Source organism: Lytechinus variegatus, chromosome 8 (assembly GCF_018143015.1).
Source record: "Lytechinus variegatus isolate NC3 chromosome 8, Lvar_3.0, whole genome shotgun sequence".
Taxonomy (NCBI): domain Eukaryota; kingdom Metazoa; phylum Echinodermata; class Echinoidea; order Temnopleuroida; family Toxopneustidae; genus Lytechinus; species Lytechinus variegatus.
This window is the reverse complement of record NC_054747.1, coordinates 39,735,970-39,752,762: the sequence shown is the minus strand read 5'-3', so window position 1 is coordinate 39,752,762 and position 16,793 is coordinate 39,735,970. Positions and strand designations below refer to the sequence as shown.

Sequence of the window (16,793 nt, the reverse complement as noted above, 5' to 3'; positions counted from 1 at the left end):
CTATGAAGCATGACAGAGGGAAATGAGAGAATGGAATGCAGTGAAAAGGTCTGGTGAAGTGCTGTTGCCATGACAGATGAACAATGTATGAAGATAGACCTTGGGTCTTTAAAGGACAAGTCCACCCCAAAAAAAATTGATTTGAATAAAAAGAGAAAATCCAACAAGCATATTGAAAATTTCCTCAAAATTGGATGGAATAAAAGAAAGATTTGACATTGAAAAATCTTTGTTTAATTTCACAAAGCAGTTTGATAATAATATGCACATCCTGGTCAGTATGCAAATGAGGGGACTGATGACTTCACTTATTGTTTCTTTATTTAATTATATGAAATATTCTGATTTTCCACTCATTCTCATGTGAAACAAAGTTTTCTTCTTCCTTGAACATATGGAATTACCATTGTTTCAACACATTTTTTTGCAAGATGGTCCTTAATGTCCAATCAATAAAAATCAAAATATTGTAATTCAAACAATAAAAAACAGAAGAAATGGTGAGGGACACTGACACTCTCATTTGCATAATATCACTAAAGGCCCTATCTCACCAACGGAGATGTCGCCGTGACAGTCTCCAACTTATCAGTCGCTGCAGTCGCGGAGACGTCTCAGAGACAAAAATGGCTTGCGCTCTCACCAAGGAGACGTCTCGATGGAACGTTTGAAAGATCATTGTACCTGACTTGGAGCAGGAGGAGGGATATCAGCACGCGTTCAGTCACATGGTTTCTGAAGTGGGTCAAACAGTGTGAAGAAGTGTCGCGGAGACGTCTCTGCAATGTATCATAATTTTTTTTGGTCTCCAGCAGGTCTTCGCGATGTCTCTGAGACATCGCAAAGACGTCTCAGCAGTCGCGGATATCATTAGTCTCCGAGACGTCGCAGCAACTGATAGAGACTTCTCGGAGACGTCGCGGAGACTAGAAACAGTCTCCAAAAATATTAAACATGTTTAATCTTCTTGCGACTCCTCGGAGACTCTGTAATTTTCATGAGACGTGTCAGAGATGTCGCGGAGACGTCTCTGCAACTAGCAAAATTTGTAGTCGCGAACTAGTTTCAATCCCAGTGAGATACCCCCTTTACTTAGTCTTTCATACAACTAATTTGCAAAGAATATAATTTACAATATAACTTTGTTTTACATCCAATTTTCATGAAACTTTCAGCACTATTCTTGTTTGATTTTTCTTTGATTAAAATCAACATTTTTCTGGACTGTCTAGACTTGACCTTTAATACGGCAGACAGAAAAATATACAGTAGTTGAGGAAACACAAGTGACCTTATCACAAATTTTACCAAGAAAGATTTCTATTTTTTTTGTAAACTTTTTCAATTCATTTCAACTTTTTGAAACCATTATTAACATAGGAAATTCTAGTCTTGACACACGTTTCGATTGATAGTGCACCACCTACAGTCACAGTCAGTAGTGTGGGGTTATACTAGTCATGGTAGTAAACCTCGCACAAACAAACTTGTTACAAACTTGTTACAAAGTAAGAAACGCGAACTTGGCAAAGCCAATGGATTTCGAGTCATATCTCTAGTCAACTTTTGTCAGACATTTATCAACCAGATAAGATATGAAACATGTGACCGGGGCTCGAACCTCTGCATCTATTTGTAACTTTCCAACATAGCTTCTCCACAACACACAACTTCTTATTCTATGGCTTGATTTTTCTGTGTGCGGTGAAGCTCCAAGCTACGAGGCCGAGGAGACTCAGTCACATCACATCCAGCGGGCGACAATGGCTGCTCTCCCCAGACTCCTGCGGCGAGTGCCATCGCCATTTTTGGTTTGCATGCGATTGCGACACGTCACACCCGGTTTCATTACCATCCCTCCCCTTCATTTTCTACAGATTTAGAGCATTTAACACAATCAATGGACGATCTGTCACAATAAAATAAATAAAATTATTGAAATACAAAAACGGAAGATTAAATAAAATAGAAATATTTTTAGTTTAAATTTACCTCTATAAACATGATAAACGCCGTGTATCACGTTGCCGTGTTACCTTGTTCTTGATGCGGCACTAGGGGGCGCTCTTTCTTTTTCTTCTAACCTGTTTTTCTTTTTTTCCCCTTCTGTTTGTCGATTTTTATGGTTCCATGACAATATTTGAAATTCACCCTCCTTTATCCCTGAATATAATGCTCATCTTTGTTTAAATTCAACATCAGTTTATACACATACGTTTGGAAACGTTTTGATACTGTTACCGATCGTTCGCGATCCATCGATTTTCAAGGAAACAGCACATTGAAAATGTCCGTTCTTTTAAAGTCATATACAAACTGATTATTCATCCTCGTATCTTGATTATTGTACCGTCAATTGGATGGATGAAACAATTACAGAATATCATGATTATACATCCTCAAAAAGCTTCAAATACTTCAAAACAGAGTACTTATCACTGTTTCGATGGATTTTTTAGATTTTTATGGCGTAAAGATAAATGAAAAGCAGTTTATTCACATATTTAGATTAATAAACAACCCCCCCCCCTGAAAGCAAAAAAAGAATTGAGAGAAATACTGTAACCAATCATCCCTTCTGGGGGGGGCAACGCCCGGCACATTTCGAAGCATTAATGTGTCCACAAACAATGCAAACACTCACGTTTAGTGCCCTTTCCATCATCCATTAGAATTATGAATTAACAAGTGCGGCACAGCAAAAACTGTGGTGTTAACCAATAGAGGACCACATCAGTTATTTTACACCGGTGTTAAATTGGTGGTGTTAGTTTTACACCTATAGGTGTTATTACAACACCTATGGTTATTACACTGGCACATCTTTGGTGTTATGTTCAATCTCTAGGGTGTTTAACCCCTCAGCGAGTCAGGGTGTCATAACACCACCGTTTCATACAGTGTACCCGTAGGGATAAGCCGTCCTTCTTATTTTGCTCTTTTTATATGCACCGTTTTCCTTTCTAGCGTTCTGTTCCATTGAGAAGCGCTATCAGTTAGATAATCGCTTTCACAATGTTTTTATTGCCCCTGTAGCTCCTATTTTCATAGTTTTCATGAGTTATTGGTCGAAAATATGATGAAGATTTTGCTCAGAATTGTGATTGCCATGTCTTTAGATAATCATGAATACTTTGGGTCAAAATATGGCCAAATAATGATCACGGCAATTGTGATTTGGCAAATGAACAACTTTAACTAGAATCTGAGTATATATATATCCTTTTTTAAACTAAAAATAGACCTTTTAATTGGATGTGGTTACAAAAGCATTCTGTGACTAAGTGACCCCTTCCCCAATGCCAAACTGGACATAAAAAATCACCAAAATGACCAAAATGTCCGATTATGCACTGTCAATAAGACTCACATAATTATTATAAGAATCAGAGCAGAATTTTTAAGGAAGATATAAGGGGTGGGGATAAAAAATTAAGATGGAGAGAACAATGAGAGAGGAAGAGCGGGGCCGGGGGGGGGGGGGGGTACGGAAAGGGAACAAATGAAAATATAAAGAGGTTATAAAGGGGAATACTATAGTGATCACACGATTTGTTTGATATTGTCATTTATCCATCTCTGTTCTATTTTCCTCCTAAATCTTCTTAATACAGTATTCTTCTCCCCCTCTTCTCTTTTCTCTCCTTCTCCAAATTTTCTCGCACTAGCTAGTACTAGTAGGCCTTCTCATTTTCTTACTTCATATAACATTTGCAGTAAGCCTTGGATGGTTACCAAGAAAGAAACATCCTACCATATTAACCATCTGAAAATCAACATTCATAAGAATTTTCTTGCTCCGCTTCCTAAATTTGGTTATTTTTAAAATTCATTATGTGTAAATTCAGAGAAGCATGTGTAAATTCAAAGCCTTGTGTAAATTTGATGAGCGCCAGCTACGAACACCGGGCCAAAAGGTCAAATTCAGGACAAAAGCTTTCTCCTTGGGGCGAATCACCAAAATGGTAAGATAGATCGAGTACTAGTATTCTTTAGAAATAAAGTCATATGCCATTTTAAGGTATTTATTTCGATTTTACGGTTAGTGATGAATGTTTACTGAGGTATTGACCAGATATTGTGCACTATAATCTATATTTTCCATGTTCTATTTGATGACCATTTCTGTAAGCCTTATCTGTAGCCCCATGTATTGACTTATTTGCCGGATAAATAAATGTCGATGCACGTCACAGCTGTTATGATTAATGATGGTGGGCCCCCAAGTCTGCGCATCTAACAATTTGAATTAAGATTTGACATGAATTTCTTCTTAATTCATAAAATCTTTTGGTTAATAACATGCCTTATACTATTAAGAGTAAGTGTATGAAATTTCTCATTAAAGAATGAAAGAAAATATAGGATTCTCTTGTCTTGAAAAAATGTACTGTCCATAGGCATAGGCAGTCAATTTCAGATTGAAAAAAAATGGTACCCCATGTCTGTGCACTCATTTACTTTGCACACGATTCTGGGATTTTGATGAAAAGGCTGCATTTTGAGGCCGTCACATGAAATGCCCTGAATTCATTATTTTTTCACCATTTTGAGTCAGATTATTTTTATGAATACCTGTCTATGTATTGCATGTGCAGTGTTCGTGCTCGTTGCATATCTTCTTTTACTAGAATCGTGCAAATCAAGAATGCAGACAAAGTATGAAAATACTCTACCCAGAGGTCTGTACTACACCCGGAAGAAGATACGTGGGTTGGCAGACTTGGTGGGAGACCGCCCACTCATTCAATGAACCACAACGAACAATTGTCCATAGACTGTACAACGGATAGATCATCTCCGCACAGCAATTTGAAGATTGGTCAATCGCGCAGATCGCGTCATGATCACGTGGTCCGACAAATAATTCCTTCGGACTGCGTGCGGAAGTATCGATAGCGATAACGATATCCGGTCACGATGTGTACGCGGTAAATGGTCTTGGTTCGTGATCGGATCACTCCGGTATCGATCGAAAATTATTGAAACTCTGCAATTTCATGCATATTCACGCGATGCTCCGAAACCCGGAAGCCAGTTGACTTTGTGCACGCTGCGATATACTTTACAAATTCCAACGAACATGATGACATATAGACGCTAATTTGTAAGATTTTGACGGAAAAGCAAAAAGTAATCGAAATTCTCTTACCTGTGCGGTATCGGTGAGAAAATAGATCCTCCGAGAATACCTTTCATAATTCATGTAAAATACGCGAAAATGAAATTCTAGGTCGATTTTGGTACGAGGTGATAGAGAATTGCACACTTGTTTTGGTGGAATTCTGTGTGGGGAAATAAAAGGCTTGCACTGTGCATGCTTACTATATTTTCATTCATAAATTGGTTCTCGGCAGTGGCTGGAAGACGTCATGTAATAAGCAAAAATGTACACGACCACTACGTTCACGCTCCGCTATCCGTTGTACACAACTTGTCACTGTGTGAACAAGGTTATGATATTACCTTGTTCTCAGTTATATCTCCATGTGTGGCAAAAGAAGGGTGGCAATGTTTGGCTTATTTTCTCTTTTTCTTTAGGGCAAATGCCTGATTTTTTTACACTGACAGTTTCCAATACACTTATTATTCATACAACTTGACTCTTATTTAAATTTTATTCTTTAAATCATTTTTTTCTTAATTAAAAACAGAGATCAAAAAATGAAAATTTTCTTGCCATATTACTTTCCACCAATAGAGGGCGTACACAAAAATATGCCCAAAATTCAAGTTTTTGAGCGCGCTGGTGAATACCAAAATTATTCCCAAGTTACTTATGAAAAATAAATTGCAACTGTATGGAATTAGTAATTTTGGTCACAAAAGTGATATTTCAATGATTTTTTAAAGTGTGTGCTCTGTACAACATTGGCATGTATAGTCCTACCTGTAGATTCCCCACAGGCAGGGTGGTAGCAGTGAACAAGTGAGACCGCCCAGACATGGGGAACTGACCATACTACTAGTGTTGGTCTAAAAACTCTAACTTTTATTGCTGCTAGCAATTTGCTTTCCAGAACCAAAACTAACACTGTACTCAAGGATCCAAAATGATAATGCATGCCAATAGCAATAGGCAATAACACCATATAGGCAATTCTCTGCTGGGGTGTTATTGATTGGAAATTTGGAATAGTGCATCCAAAAGTTATTAAAAAAAAGTAGGCGTAGCCTAAGCTACAGTAGTAATGTTTGTCTAATGTCATCTTCGAAATAGGCTGCAGAGGTTTTGGAAGATTATAGCCGATGATGATGAATGAAACTCAAATACACACACACGTTTTCTGTTACTACATGTATGACCTGTGTGGTGAAATAAGGTTTGCAATGTCTAGCTTAACTTCTCTTGTTCTTGTTGACAAATGTTTGAGTTTTTTAACACTGTCAATGACTCAGTTTCGATTACAGCTATTCATTACTGTTTATAACTTTGATCTTAAGTAAATTGAATTCTTTCAATTATTTTTTTCTATAGATATTAGAAATAGAGATTGAAAAATGACAATTTTCTTGCAATTCTACTTTCTACCAATATAGGGCATACACACAAATATGCCAAAAATTTTTTTGAGTGCTCCGGTGAATACAAAAATGATTCCTAAAGGACAAGTCCACCCCAGAAAAATGTTGATTTGAGTAAATAGAGAAAAAAATCAAAGTAGCATCGCTGAAAATTTCATCAAAATCAGATGTAAAGTAAGAAAGTTTTGACATTTTAAAATTTTTCATATTTTTCACAAACAGTGATATGCACAATTTCTGGACATGCAAATGAGAAAATCGATGATGTTCTTCACTCACTATTTCTTTTGTTTTTTATTGTTTGAATTATACAATATTTCATTTGTTTACATATTTGACGATTATAAGGACCAACTTCACTGAACCATATAGTATTACACAATGCTTACTTCACATGTTCAGGGAGAAATTAATCATTGTTTCACTTGACAATGAGGAGAAAATTAGAATATTTCATTTTTCTTATGATAAAATACAAACATTTTTTGTCAATATTTATATGGCCAATATATCAAGTAAATAGAACAAAAAAGACATAAAGCCTTTTTTGATGTAAATTTTAAATTCTCAGCAGAGACATTTTAGGCAGTAATCACAATAAGACATATATGATATAATAGTATGACTTGTGTTTTGTCATAAAAACATTATTTTGTGATACATACATGATGGATCAAGAGTAAAGAATAATAGAATTATATTTTTTATGATACCATGATTTATAGGTAGTAGTAAGACATCATCTTCGAGTATAATATTATTAGATCATGAAACTTTACTATAGTGCATCATTATGTTATACCTTTTATTTTTAGGACAGAGATGTTAGTCATGGTAGGTCTTCCATTCACTGGTGCCCTTGGGCTTGAATTGAAGAATAACATTGGTATCCTTGACAAATATCTTGGTTGATAGATTTTTTTGTTTTCTCAAACCATATGCTACCGTAGCGAGTTTAGCTCTACGAGCTTTCATGATTGGTGGAAGATCGGTTCTCACCAAAATTCTGCTAAGATTATTTGCATCGCTGTGAGGTACGCGTTGCTGATGCTCGGAGGCTTCTAGGATATGGCATTTGCATCCTCCACTGATAGACCAAGATTAACGAAGACGTTGCGGAGCTTCTCATATACGTTTTCATCTCTGTTATGGGGGACCCCATAAAAGAGGAGATTAGCCTTTCTCTGGTAGAGCTTGAGGAGAATCAGTTTCTTCTCTATGACTGACATGTCGGTTTGTGGTCCTCACGTAGGTTTGGAAGTTGGACGGTCCGTTCACTCGTAGCCGTCATAGCGGTTTTTTAGGTCAGATATTTTGTGGTGCATGGTTGCAGTGTCGTTGCGTAACTCATCTATCTTCTGACATAACACCTCGGATAGCGTTTTTTATGTCGGCCTTCAGTTCGGCGTTGGCTCGGGTTGAGCGACCTTGTCCGAGGGGCTAGTACTGGCACGTGTAGTACTGTACGCGTTGACATGGAGGCGAAGGGAGTAAATGTCAAGCCAAAAGTAGCAAAATAATGAATTTCTTCACAAAGTATTAATGAAGAGGTAGTATAACAACGTTCCACTTATCAAATGTCGCAAATCAAAGAAGTAAATGGTATATGGTATGGCTGTAAAACTTAGTTAAAAGTGGTACCGCGGAGCTGACCAAAACATGTCTTTGCACCATGGCGTCCAATTGTACATGGGGTACTGTACTGAGTGGACTTGTCCTTTAATTAAGTTACTTATAAAATATGAATTGCAAAATGGAAATTAGTACTTTCAGTCACAAAAGCGATATTTTTAATGATTTTTTAAAAGTGTGTGCTGTTTACTGCATTGGCATACCATAAAGATCCACATGTTCATGTAGATTCCCCACAGGCAGGGTGGTTGCAGAACAATTTTCTCAAGTTGTATATCATTTTCAAGCTTTAGGAAGTGGTTTTCAGACTCAATAAAAATCATAAAATTCATTTTGGGCAAGGTATTGTTGGTTTTGGGGTATCTGGTCACCAATTGATGTATTTACATTCCTATTCTGAAAAGTGAAATTTAAGCACTTTTTTTCCTAATTTACTTGAATGATTAATCGTTGAATTTTTATTATTTATTTTTAGGATGGCTTATCATGATGCAGTACCAAAGGAACAACTTGAAACTCCAAACAACTCAACACACCATCATAACACCCAGCTTGCTAACATGGAACCAAAGCAAGAATTGAAAGAATGGGACGGGGCTGCAGGTGCTCTTGACCTGAGCATCAAGAAACCAACTAGTCCCAGGTTAAAATATTCTGGAGAGGATGGGGACACCACTGCTGGAGAGGAGAAACCTTTACTGGGCGAGCTTTCATCTGGCAGAGAAAAATCGGTTTCACCTGAAAACGTTGAAGTAGACTTGAAGGTGAAATTCTTGCCAAAGGTGAATAACTTTACAGCACATAAAGGACAAAGTGGTGATTCTAGTATCCTCGGGTTGTGATGGAGGAAGTGCGGTTGATGTAGCTGCCTGTCCGTTACCTGAATTGCCTCTGGAGGATAACGTGGAAGGCACACTCAAGGATGGCACGGAGTGTGCAGAAAGGGACAACAATCTATCAAGTGCAATGTCTGTGGGCCCAGATATACTTCGCCATCATCATGCCGATTCTCCTTGTCCGCCTCAAGTGACAGAGTCAACTCCTCCTGCCTTGCCAGTGGAAGATTCCACCTCGCCTTGTAACCTCAAGGTAGAACCTGGTAGTCCGTCACCGCAAGCAATGGACCATGCCAGTCACGACACGCCTATCCAGGATTCCGCATTTCCTGAAGTGGTGCCAAAGACAGATCCCGGCAGTCCCACGCCACCCACAGACAGGACTTCAAGTAGCACCAGTAGCACAGATCATAGCCCTGGTCCTTCATGCACCAGTAGCACCAATGCTAGCCCTGTTCCTTCGAGACCGTACAGCTCCATGCTTCCCATTCTGTCAATACCCAAGGTTAGACTGAGACAGAATAGGAGTGAGGGTCAATTATCCTGGACTCATGTGCCGTCGGACTCGCCTTCTCTGAACGTAGGGGGATACTTCCTAGATGGACGTGGAGGGTCAACGTCCGGAGAACAGAGCGGCTTGGATCCCATGGATTACAGCAGTAAGGTAATTATATGATGGGAAGACCTTGGTCCAAGATTATGTAAAATGTTCCAATACTAGCAAAAGTTAAGACCTACATGTACAGTGTACGTGAAAGTTTGAGGGTATCACACATATTTATAAAATATTTGTAATATGCTGTAATAAAATGTAGTTTCATTAATAAATAGCCTGTATGTAATTTGATTCTGGGTTTTGATTTGAATAAATATGGGAAATAAGTAAAAAAAATGTCCAATAGATTGACTAATCCTGTTGGTAAATATCAATCTGTATCTCTATTTTCTGCCTTGCCATATTCAATGCTGTGCATACTTCATTAAAGGACATGACCACCCCAGTAGAATTTTGATTTTGATTAGAATAATAGTTAGAAGAAAAAAAAATCAAACAAGCATAATGCTGAAAATTTCATGAATATCGGATGTGAACTAAGAATGTTATGACATTGTAAAGTTTTGCTTAATTTTAAAATACAGTTACAGTATCAGTGAAACATGTATGCAAATGAGAGAGTCAATGATGTTTCTCACTCTATAGACTTGGGACAATCAGCATTACCCCTTACCCTCACTTTGCCATGTTAAAGGCATACATGTAGATCTTATCAAAACTCTCTAAGCTTCCTACTGAATCTTTAAATATTCTTCCATGCAGTCTTTGTCAATGTCAGCGGAAAGTGGAACCGATGACCCGATGTTGAGACCCTCCCTTCTTCAGATGGCTCTACAGCATGGCTCAACTCAAGTCAACATGCCAGCCACTTCACAGGTATGTGTAGGATAGTTCACTGACCCTTGGCCGGTCACACCGCCCGGGCGTTGTTGGAGCGGTCGTGGAGCGGTGGGGAGAGGGGGTTGAATTTCGCTCACAAAATCAGGGAAAAAAAAAAAACCCAATCGAAATTGAAAATGGTGAACAGTAGCGAGCGGTGATGATTTTTTCTCTCTGCTCCACGACCGCTCCAACAACGCTCGGGCAGTGTGACCGTGCCTTTACAAGTCAAGTCCATCCCAGAATAATAATGATTTGAATCAGTAGAGAAAAACTGAACGCTGAAAATTGGAAAGTGGATGTAAAAAATGAAAGTTACGATATTTCAGATTCTCGCTTATTTTTCACAAAAGTTATATGCACAACTCACTGATATGCAGATGAGAGTTTCACGATGTCCATCACTCAGTACATGTATTTCCTTTTTTTTGTTTGAATTATACAATATTTCAATATTTACAGATTTGAAAAGAAGGACCAACTTGACTGAACCATAAATGTCAAAACAATGGTAACTCCACTTGTTCAGGGAGGAACATATCTTGATTGACATGACAATGAGAAGAAAATAAAAATATTTAATGTTTCATATCACAAAATACAAAAGAAATAGAGTGAGTGATGTAATCAGTCACCTCATTTGCATACAACTCACGATGTGCATAGAATTTTTTGTAAAATTAAAGCGAAAACTTTAAAATGTCATAACTTTCTTATTTTACCTCCGCTTCTTGAATTTTTCTCTTTATTTAAAGTAACTTTTTGTTGGGATTGACTTGAGAAAGAAACTCTTACAGCAAGTTAGCTTCTGTGAAAGCACAAAAATCAGAGCGTAAGAAATTTCGAGATCAATAATGCTATTTTTTTAAAAGAGATTTATAACTAAACTTTCAAAATCATGCAATATTTCAATTTTTACAGATTTGACATTCAGGACCAACTTGACTGAACCATAAAATGTTCAAACAATTCAATGCATTAGGGTTGTGAAATTAAGCGAAATCTTAGAAATATCAAATTTCTTATTTTGCATTTCTAAGGTTTCAATTTTTTTTTTCACTGTTATGCTTGTTGGATTTTTCTCTTTTAATTCAAATCAACTTTTTGTTTAGGTGAATTTTTCCTGAACATATTTTACGTAAATTTGGTTTAATGAAGAAAAATATATAAATAGGAGATGGATGGCCTTGGTTTACATGTATGGTGTAAAATACTTTCTTATAGTTTTCTTATTGGACAGTAGTGTCTTAACATGGCACAACAACAAACCATACATGTATTTGTGTTTATTAATTTTCACGAGTTGCATGGACATACTCTTGGCAATAATTTTGCACTCTTTGTGCCCGCAGCTTTTGTTATTTTGCCAACAAAAGACTCCCGCCTCTTCAACATTTCAATTATTGCCTTAAATGTTGTACATGTATATGGTTGTGTTATGTAATTCATATTTATACTTGAATTGAGACTATCCTAATGTACATATCCCCACAGCATGAGATTTATTGCGTGAAGGCTTTATTATAATATGATATCCTTACAAGGAGGAGCCATGGTGTAGTGGTTCAGCCGCTTGCCTCTTTAAACCATGGGTTGAGGGCTCGAATACCATCCAGCGCCAATGTCCTTTTGCAAGGTACTTATCCATGTTTGCCACTCTCCGCCCAAGGTGTTAAATGGGTTCGCGGTAGGATGTGGACGTCATTGTGATTAGATTGGCATGTGTGCACTGATAAATGGTTGCCTGGCCAGGATACTCCCCAGGGAGTGGAGATGGTGCACTTTATGTGTGGAACATTGATGGATTCTGTGAACAGGGTAATAATATTTACGATGTAAAGCACTTACATGTACGTATGAAGTACTATATGAATGTAACTAATATTAATATTTTTATGTTGTGGTTATTTTTAGGCGCTGGAAGAGCAAATGGAACTGAGACGAACAGGAAGTAGTGTAGGGACATGCCCCACCTTGCCCATCAACCCCAAGAATTCTGGAAAAGCCAAACCTCGTACCAAGACTCGGGAGAAGCGGTACTACCAGTGTGAACATTGTAACATCATCTATGAGCAGCCCCGTAAGCTGGAACGGCACCTACAAGATCTGGTTGGCAAACCACCTTACGTGTGCTGTTACTGCGACATGGCATTTCCAACTCTTGGTTGCAAGAGGTTTCACTCTCGTCTACATGAGGACAAGACCATGCCATGTCCGTATTGCCCGAAGGTATTCCATGAAAGGCGCAGGTATGATGATCATGTCCGCTCGCACACAGGCGAAGCACCGTTTATGTGTCAGGAGTGTGGAAACGTTTACCGTACACGGAGTGCGCTCCGCATCCACAAACGCACGCACGGCAACGACAAGCCCTTGCAGTGTCGTTTCTGCCCCAAGCGTTTCATTCGGATCGGAGATGTTCAGGTGCATGAACGCACCCATACGGGAGAGAAGCCCTACAAATGCGGGATCTGTGAGAGTTCCTTTGCGACCAGCAGCCAAGTCAATCGCCACAGACGCACACATTCAGAAGAGCGCCCCCATCAATGTTCCTATTGCAATAAGACTTTCAAGAATCCAGACTATCTAATAACTCATGAAAAAATGCACCTTGGCCATAAGCCACACCACTGCAAGTACTGTCCTAAACAGTTCCGTACCCCAAGAGAATTGGTTCATCATGAGCGTGTGCATACAGGTGAGAAGCCCTTTGAGTGCAAGGAGTGTGGACATCGCTTTTCCAAAAAGACCAACCTCAAACAGCACGAATTGCAGCACACTGGTATCAAGTCCTTCAAGTGTTCCAAGTGTCCAAAGTCCTTCTACAGGAAAGCATCTCTTATGTGGCATGAGAAAATCCATGAGAATCGGGAACGCTTCCTCTGTAAGGAATGTGGCAAGCTGTTCTTCAAGGAGTCATCGCGCGACAAGCATGTCCGTAAAGCTCACGGTAAAGATGAGGGTTCTGAGAGTGGCAATGGGGACGGTGATGTGTTGGAGGAGGACGACGGAGAAGAAGGTGAATTACAGGATACTGAAGGTGGAGAATCATCCCGTGAAAAAACCCCTGATACGTATCCCAGGGCTGCATCGCGAGAAAAGCGTACTCCGAGTAAAGTCCAAAATGATGGAACTGATAGCACATGCGAGGAATGTGGTAAGACATTTCTGGCCCGCAGATCACTCCTGCGACATTACAGAGCGATTCACAACCGCTACATCTCCAGAAATGGTGAGGGTGACTCTCCTGGGACAAAACCGAAGAAATCCTTTTCTTGTAGAATATGCTCCGAGACATTCCTGACTGATCATCTACGGCATGTCCATGAAGGTACGCACACCAACGCATCCTTCACCTGTGAAACGTGCAGCAAAACGTTCTCCACTCGCCAGCTCCTTGTGAAGCACCAGAAGATCCACTCCGATGTCAAGCCTCACGTCTGTGAAACCTGCGGGAGTGCCTTCACCATCAAGTGGTACTTGAACAGACACATCAACATCGTGCATTCTGACGTGTACAGCCATACCTGCTCCATCTGCGACAAGAAATTCAAATCCAAGACGGCGCTCAGCGTCCACATGCAACTCCACAACGTCGAAGGTAAGGTGTACAGATGTGATCAATGCGATGCAGAGTTTCACGTGAAGCGTTACCTTGCCAGACACAAGCGAAAGTACCACCGTGGCAAAGACAGTGCCAAGACTGCTCGCCGTGCCAACACTAAACACAAGGAAGATTATGATGACGATGATGACGATGACCCTATGTATGACTTCGATGATAACATGGATGATGATGGCTTTGATGTCATGAATGATGATTCCCAAGCGGTGTCTGGGGTGTTCCTGCGTCAGATGCTCTCCAAGGGCAGTGACCTGGATGATTTCAACAAATCTTCTAAGGCACTTAACAACCATGACCATTCAGATCTAGAAGACACTACAAATACTTTAAATAATCATGAATCCGACAGTAATAGTGTTCCTAAGGTTGATAGTGACCATGATGGTTCTTCATTTAAAAAGGTACCCAGCAAAGATCAGGACATTGATCAAGAACACCAATTAATGCAATCTTCTGCTGACATTGCAAGTACCTCTAAAGATATCAGTTTTAACTTTACCCCAGAAGATGATGATGCTGAACCTTTTGTTGACAGGGAGGATAATCATGATGACGATGGAGGTGATGATGATGAATACGACGGTGCTTTTTCCCTTGATGATGATGAAATGTCAGATTATGTTTAACGACTAGATTATTCTTATGCAGCAGTCAAACTACATGTAACAAAACCGACTCCAGACAGATCAAAGCTGCCGCGTTATTTAGAATGGCATATTGTCGATTGGTGTGAAGTGGTTCTTGTTGGGTCAGTATAGTTTTAGAGTGCATTTATCTGTATTTTTGATAGAGAGAAGGGCAGGCAACAAAAGGCTTATTTATTATTCTCATACCCCATTTATCATATCAACTCTTTGCACACTGAGCCAATTTTTTTGGATAATAATGACAATTGTTTCCAAGTTATTTTCATCCATATTGCATCATTGATGCTTATATAGATGTCATCCAAGAACAATTGCCTTTTATTAGTTTATCTAATTTGAAGGTAGGGGAGAAAATTTCAATTTAGTTGTACGACTGTGCAAACTTGCAACATCAGCACGCAAAGGGTTAACCAACATATACAGGCTCTATCCATGTTACGTCCATTTTCCAAACCCACCTCCAGACGTTTCCCAGAAATCTCTCCGAGACTCTTCAAATAAAATCAATCTAACCCTGGGGAGTATTCCATGAAACAAATAAATTAGTGATTTTTTCACTAACAACTGTTATAAGCTACTGAAAAATTTTTGCATCTGATTGGCTCTGAACAAATTGTTCATTGAAAATCTCAGACAAGATACTTCATGAATTACTACCCCGTACAAGTTAATGCAGTTTTCAACTCAGACTGTAGTTTGTCAAAAATACTTTGTATTAGTTTCTAAATGGTATAGTAAACCAAGGAAGACAAATGATAATAACCACTTGATAATTTAATCTCTTGGCTTCACATCGTTAAAGGCTGATTTAAAGTGCCACTTAGCGCCTGTCTTCTCGTATTGTAAGAAATGCATAAGTTAACTCATCACCAATTCATAGCAGTTGTTTGGACCAGTTATTTGGGACATACAGCGTTAGTCACTGAGGGGCTGATTATCAACTCCATAATTGATTGCATGGATTATTGTACAATTTGTCAATTCTTGGTCATGTGTGTGAACTAAATTATGACAAATCTTGGCTTTAATTAGTTATAAATCGATTTCTTTTTTACAGATTTATAACTAATTATGATATTGAAAGTTAAATTCACTGGAATTTCAAAATGAAATTAAACTTGTGTATGATCGATCATGAAATTAATAATTGATCATGAGGGCTTTAACCCTAAGAGGACTAGGGGGGAGGGCCATGATGGCCCCCTTGACGCTTCGCGCAAAATTTCTGAAATGCAAAAAGGTAGCGCCGCAAAATCTTATGACTTTTTCTATGAAGTCTTGCGCAACTTTTGAGACCAAATTCGAGACATATGGGAATAGAATCGCGATGTCACGTGACTTTGGCTCATTTTATGATTTGTGTACAAAGTCTATGGGAGATGAAATTCATATAAGGGTGATCATTTTTCTTTCTAATTGGTCTGCTTAATTAATTTAGATGTTTAACGGTCTGTGATATTTTCCATTGAAAAAAACAAAAGATTAAAAAACAAAGAAATAAGAAATTCTAAAAACAAAGAAATTCATATTAAGAAAATACTATCATTTAAAAAAAAGTAATACTTCGAGATATGCCTGCCTTGCCAGGGGATGTACTGAAACACATAGAAGTGCAGAAATTTCTTACCCAATCAAATTGATTGAGTGTCGAACAAGAAATGCAAGAACTCAGTATATACTAGCGGCTAATTGTATAGTGATTGTTGTAGCTTAATTATGCAACCTGGTAAGGTCAATGATTTCATTTCTTTTAGTCTGCACATACTTGTACAGCTCCTAATATTTTATTATTTTTTTTTGGGGGGGGGTGGAGATGGGTAAAATTTGTTTAGTGTTGTTTATTTTGTATCTGTTTCTGATCTAAATATATATTTTCTGTTGCAGAACCATATACTTTCACCATACTATTGTCCCACCAACACAAAATATGTTACTGTTCATTTATTGTTCAACACTATTTGAATTTAGGATAAAGTCACTAGGTCATATGATGTGTCTCGATGTTTAAAATAGAATAAAGTTGTGTATCATGTCATTTTCATTGAAATGATGAGGACTGCATCGACTAAATTGTTAATAGCAGAAACAATTTT

At 38.4% G+C, this 16,793-nt stretch overlaps 1 protein-coding gene across 1 annotated transcript; it reads left to right on the top strand.

Moving 5' to 3' along the window:
• The first annotated feature begins 8,102 nt into the window (after positions 1 to 8,102).
• On the top strand, positions 8,103 to 15,289 carry LOC121419733. Its single transcript, XM_041614191.1, has 5 exons — positions 8,103 to 8,134; positions 8,633 to 8,921; positions 8,956 to 9,657; positions 10,312 to 10,425; positions 12,343 to 15,289. The coding sequence occupies exons 1-5, from the start codon at positions 8,103 to 8,105 to the stop codon at positions 14,677 to 14,679; spliced, it is 3,474 nt and encodes a 1,157-aa protein (XP_041470125.1). The 3' UTR covers positions 14,680 to 15,289.
• The last annotated feature ends 1,504 nt before the right edge of the window (positions 15,290 to 16,793 follow it).

Coding starts and splice junctions, on each gene's coding strand:
- LOC121419733 (XM_041614191.1), top strand. CDS start 8,103: ATGTCGCAAATCAAAGAAGTAAATGGTATATG. Junction 8,135..8,632: donor AAAGAAGTAAATGGTATATG/GTATGGCTGTAA, acceptor ATTTATTTTTAG/GATGGCTTATCATGATGCAG. Junction 8,922..8,955: donor ACGTTGAAGTAGACTTGAAG/GTGAAATTCTTG, acceptor ATAACTTTACAG/CACATAAAGGACAAAGTGGT.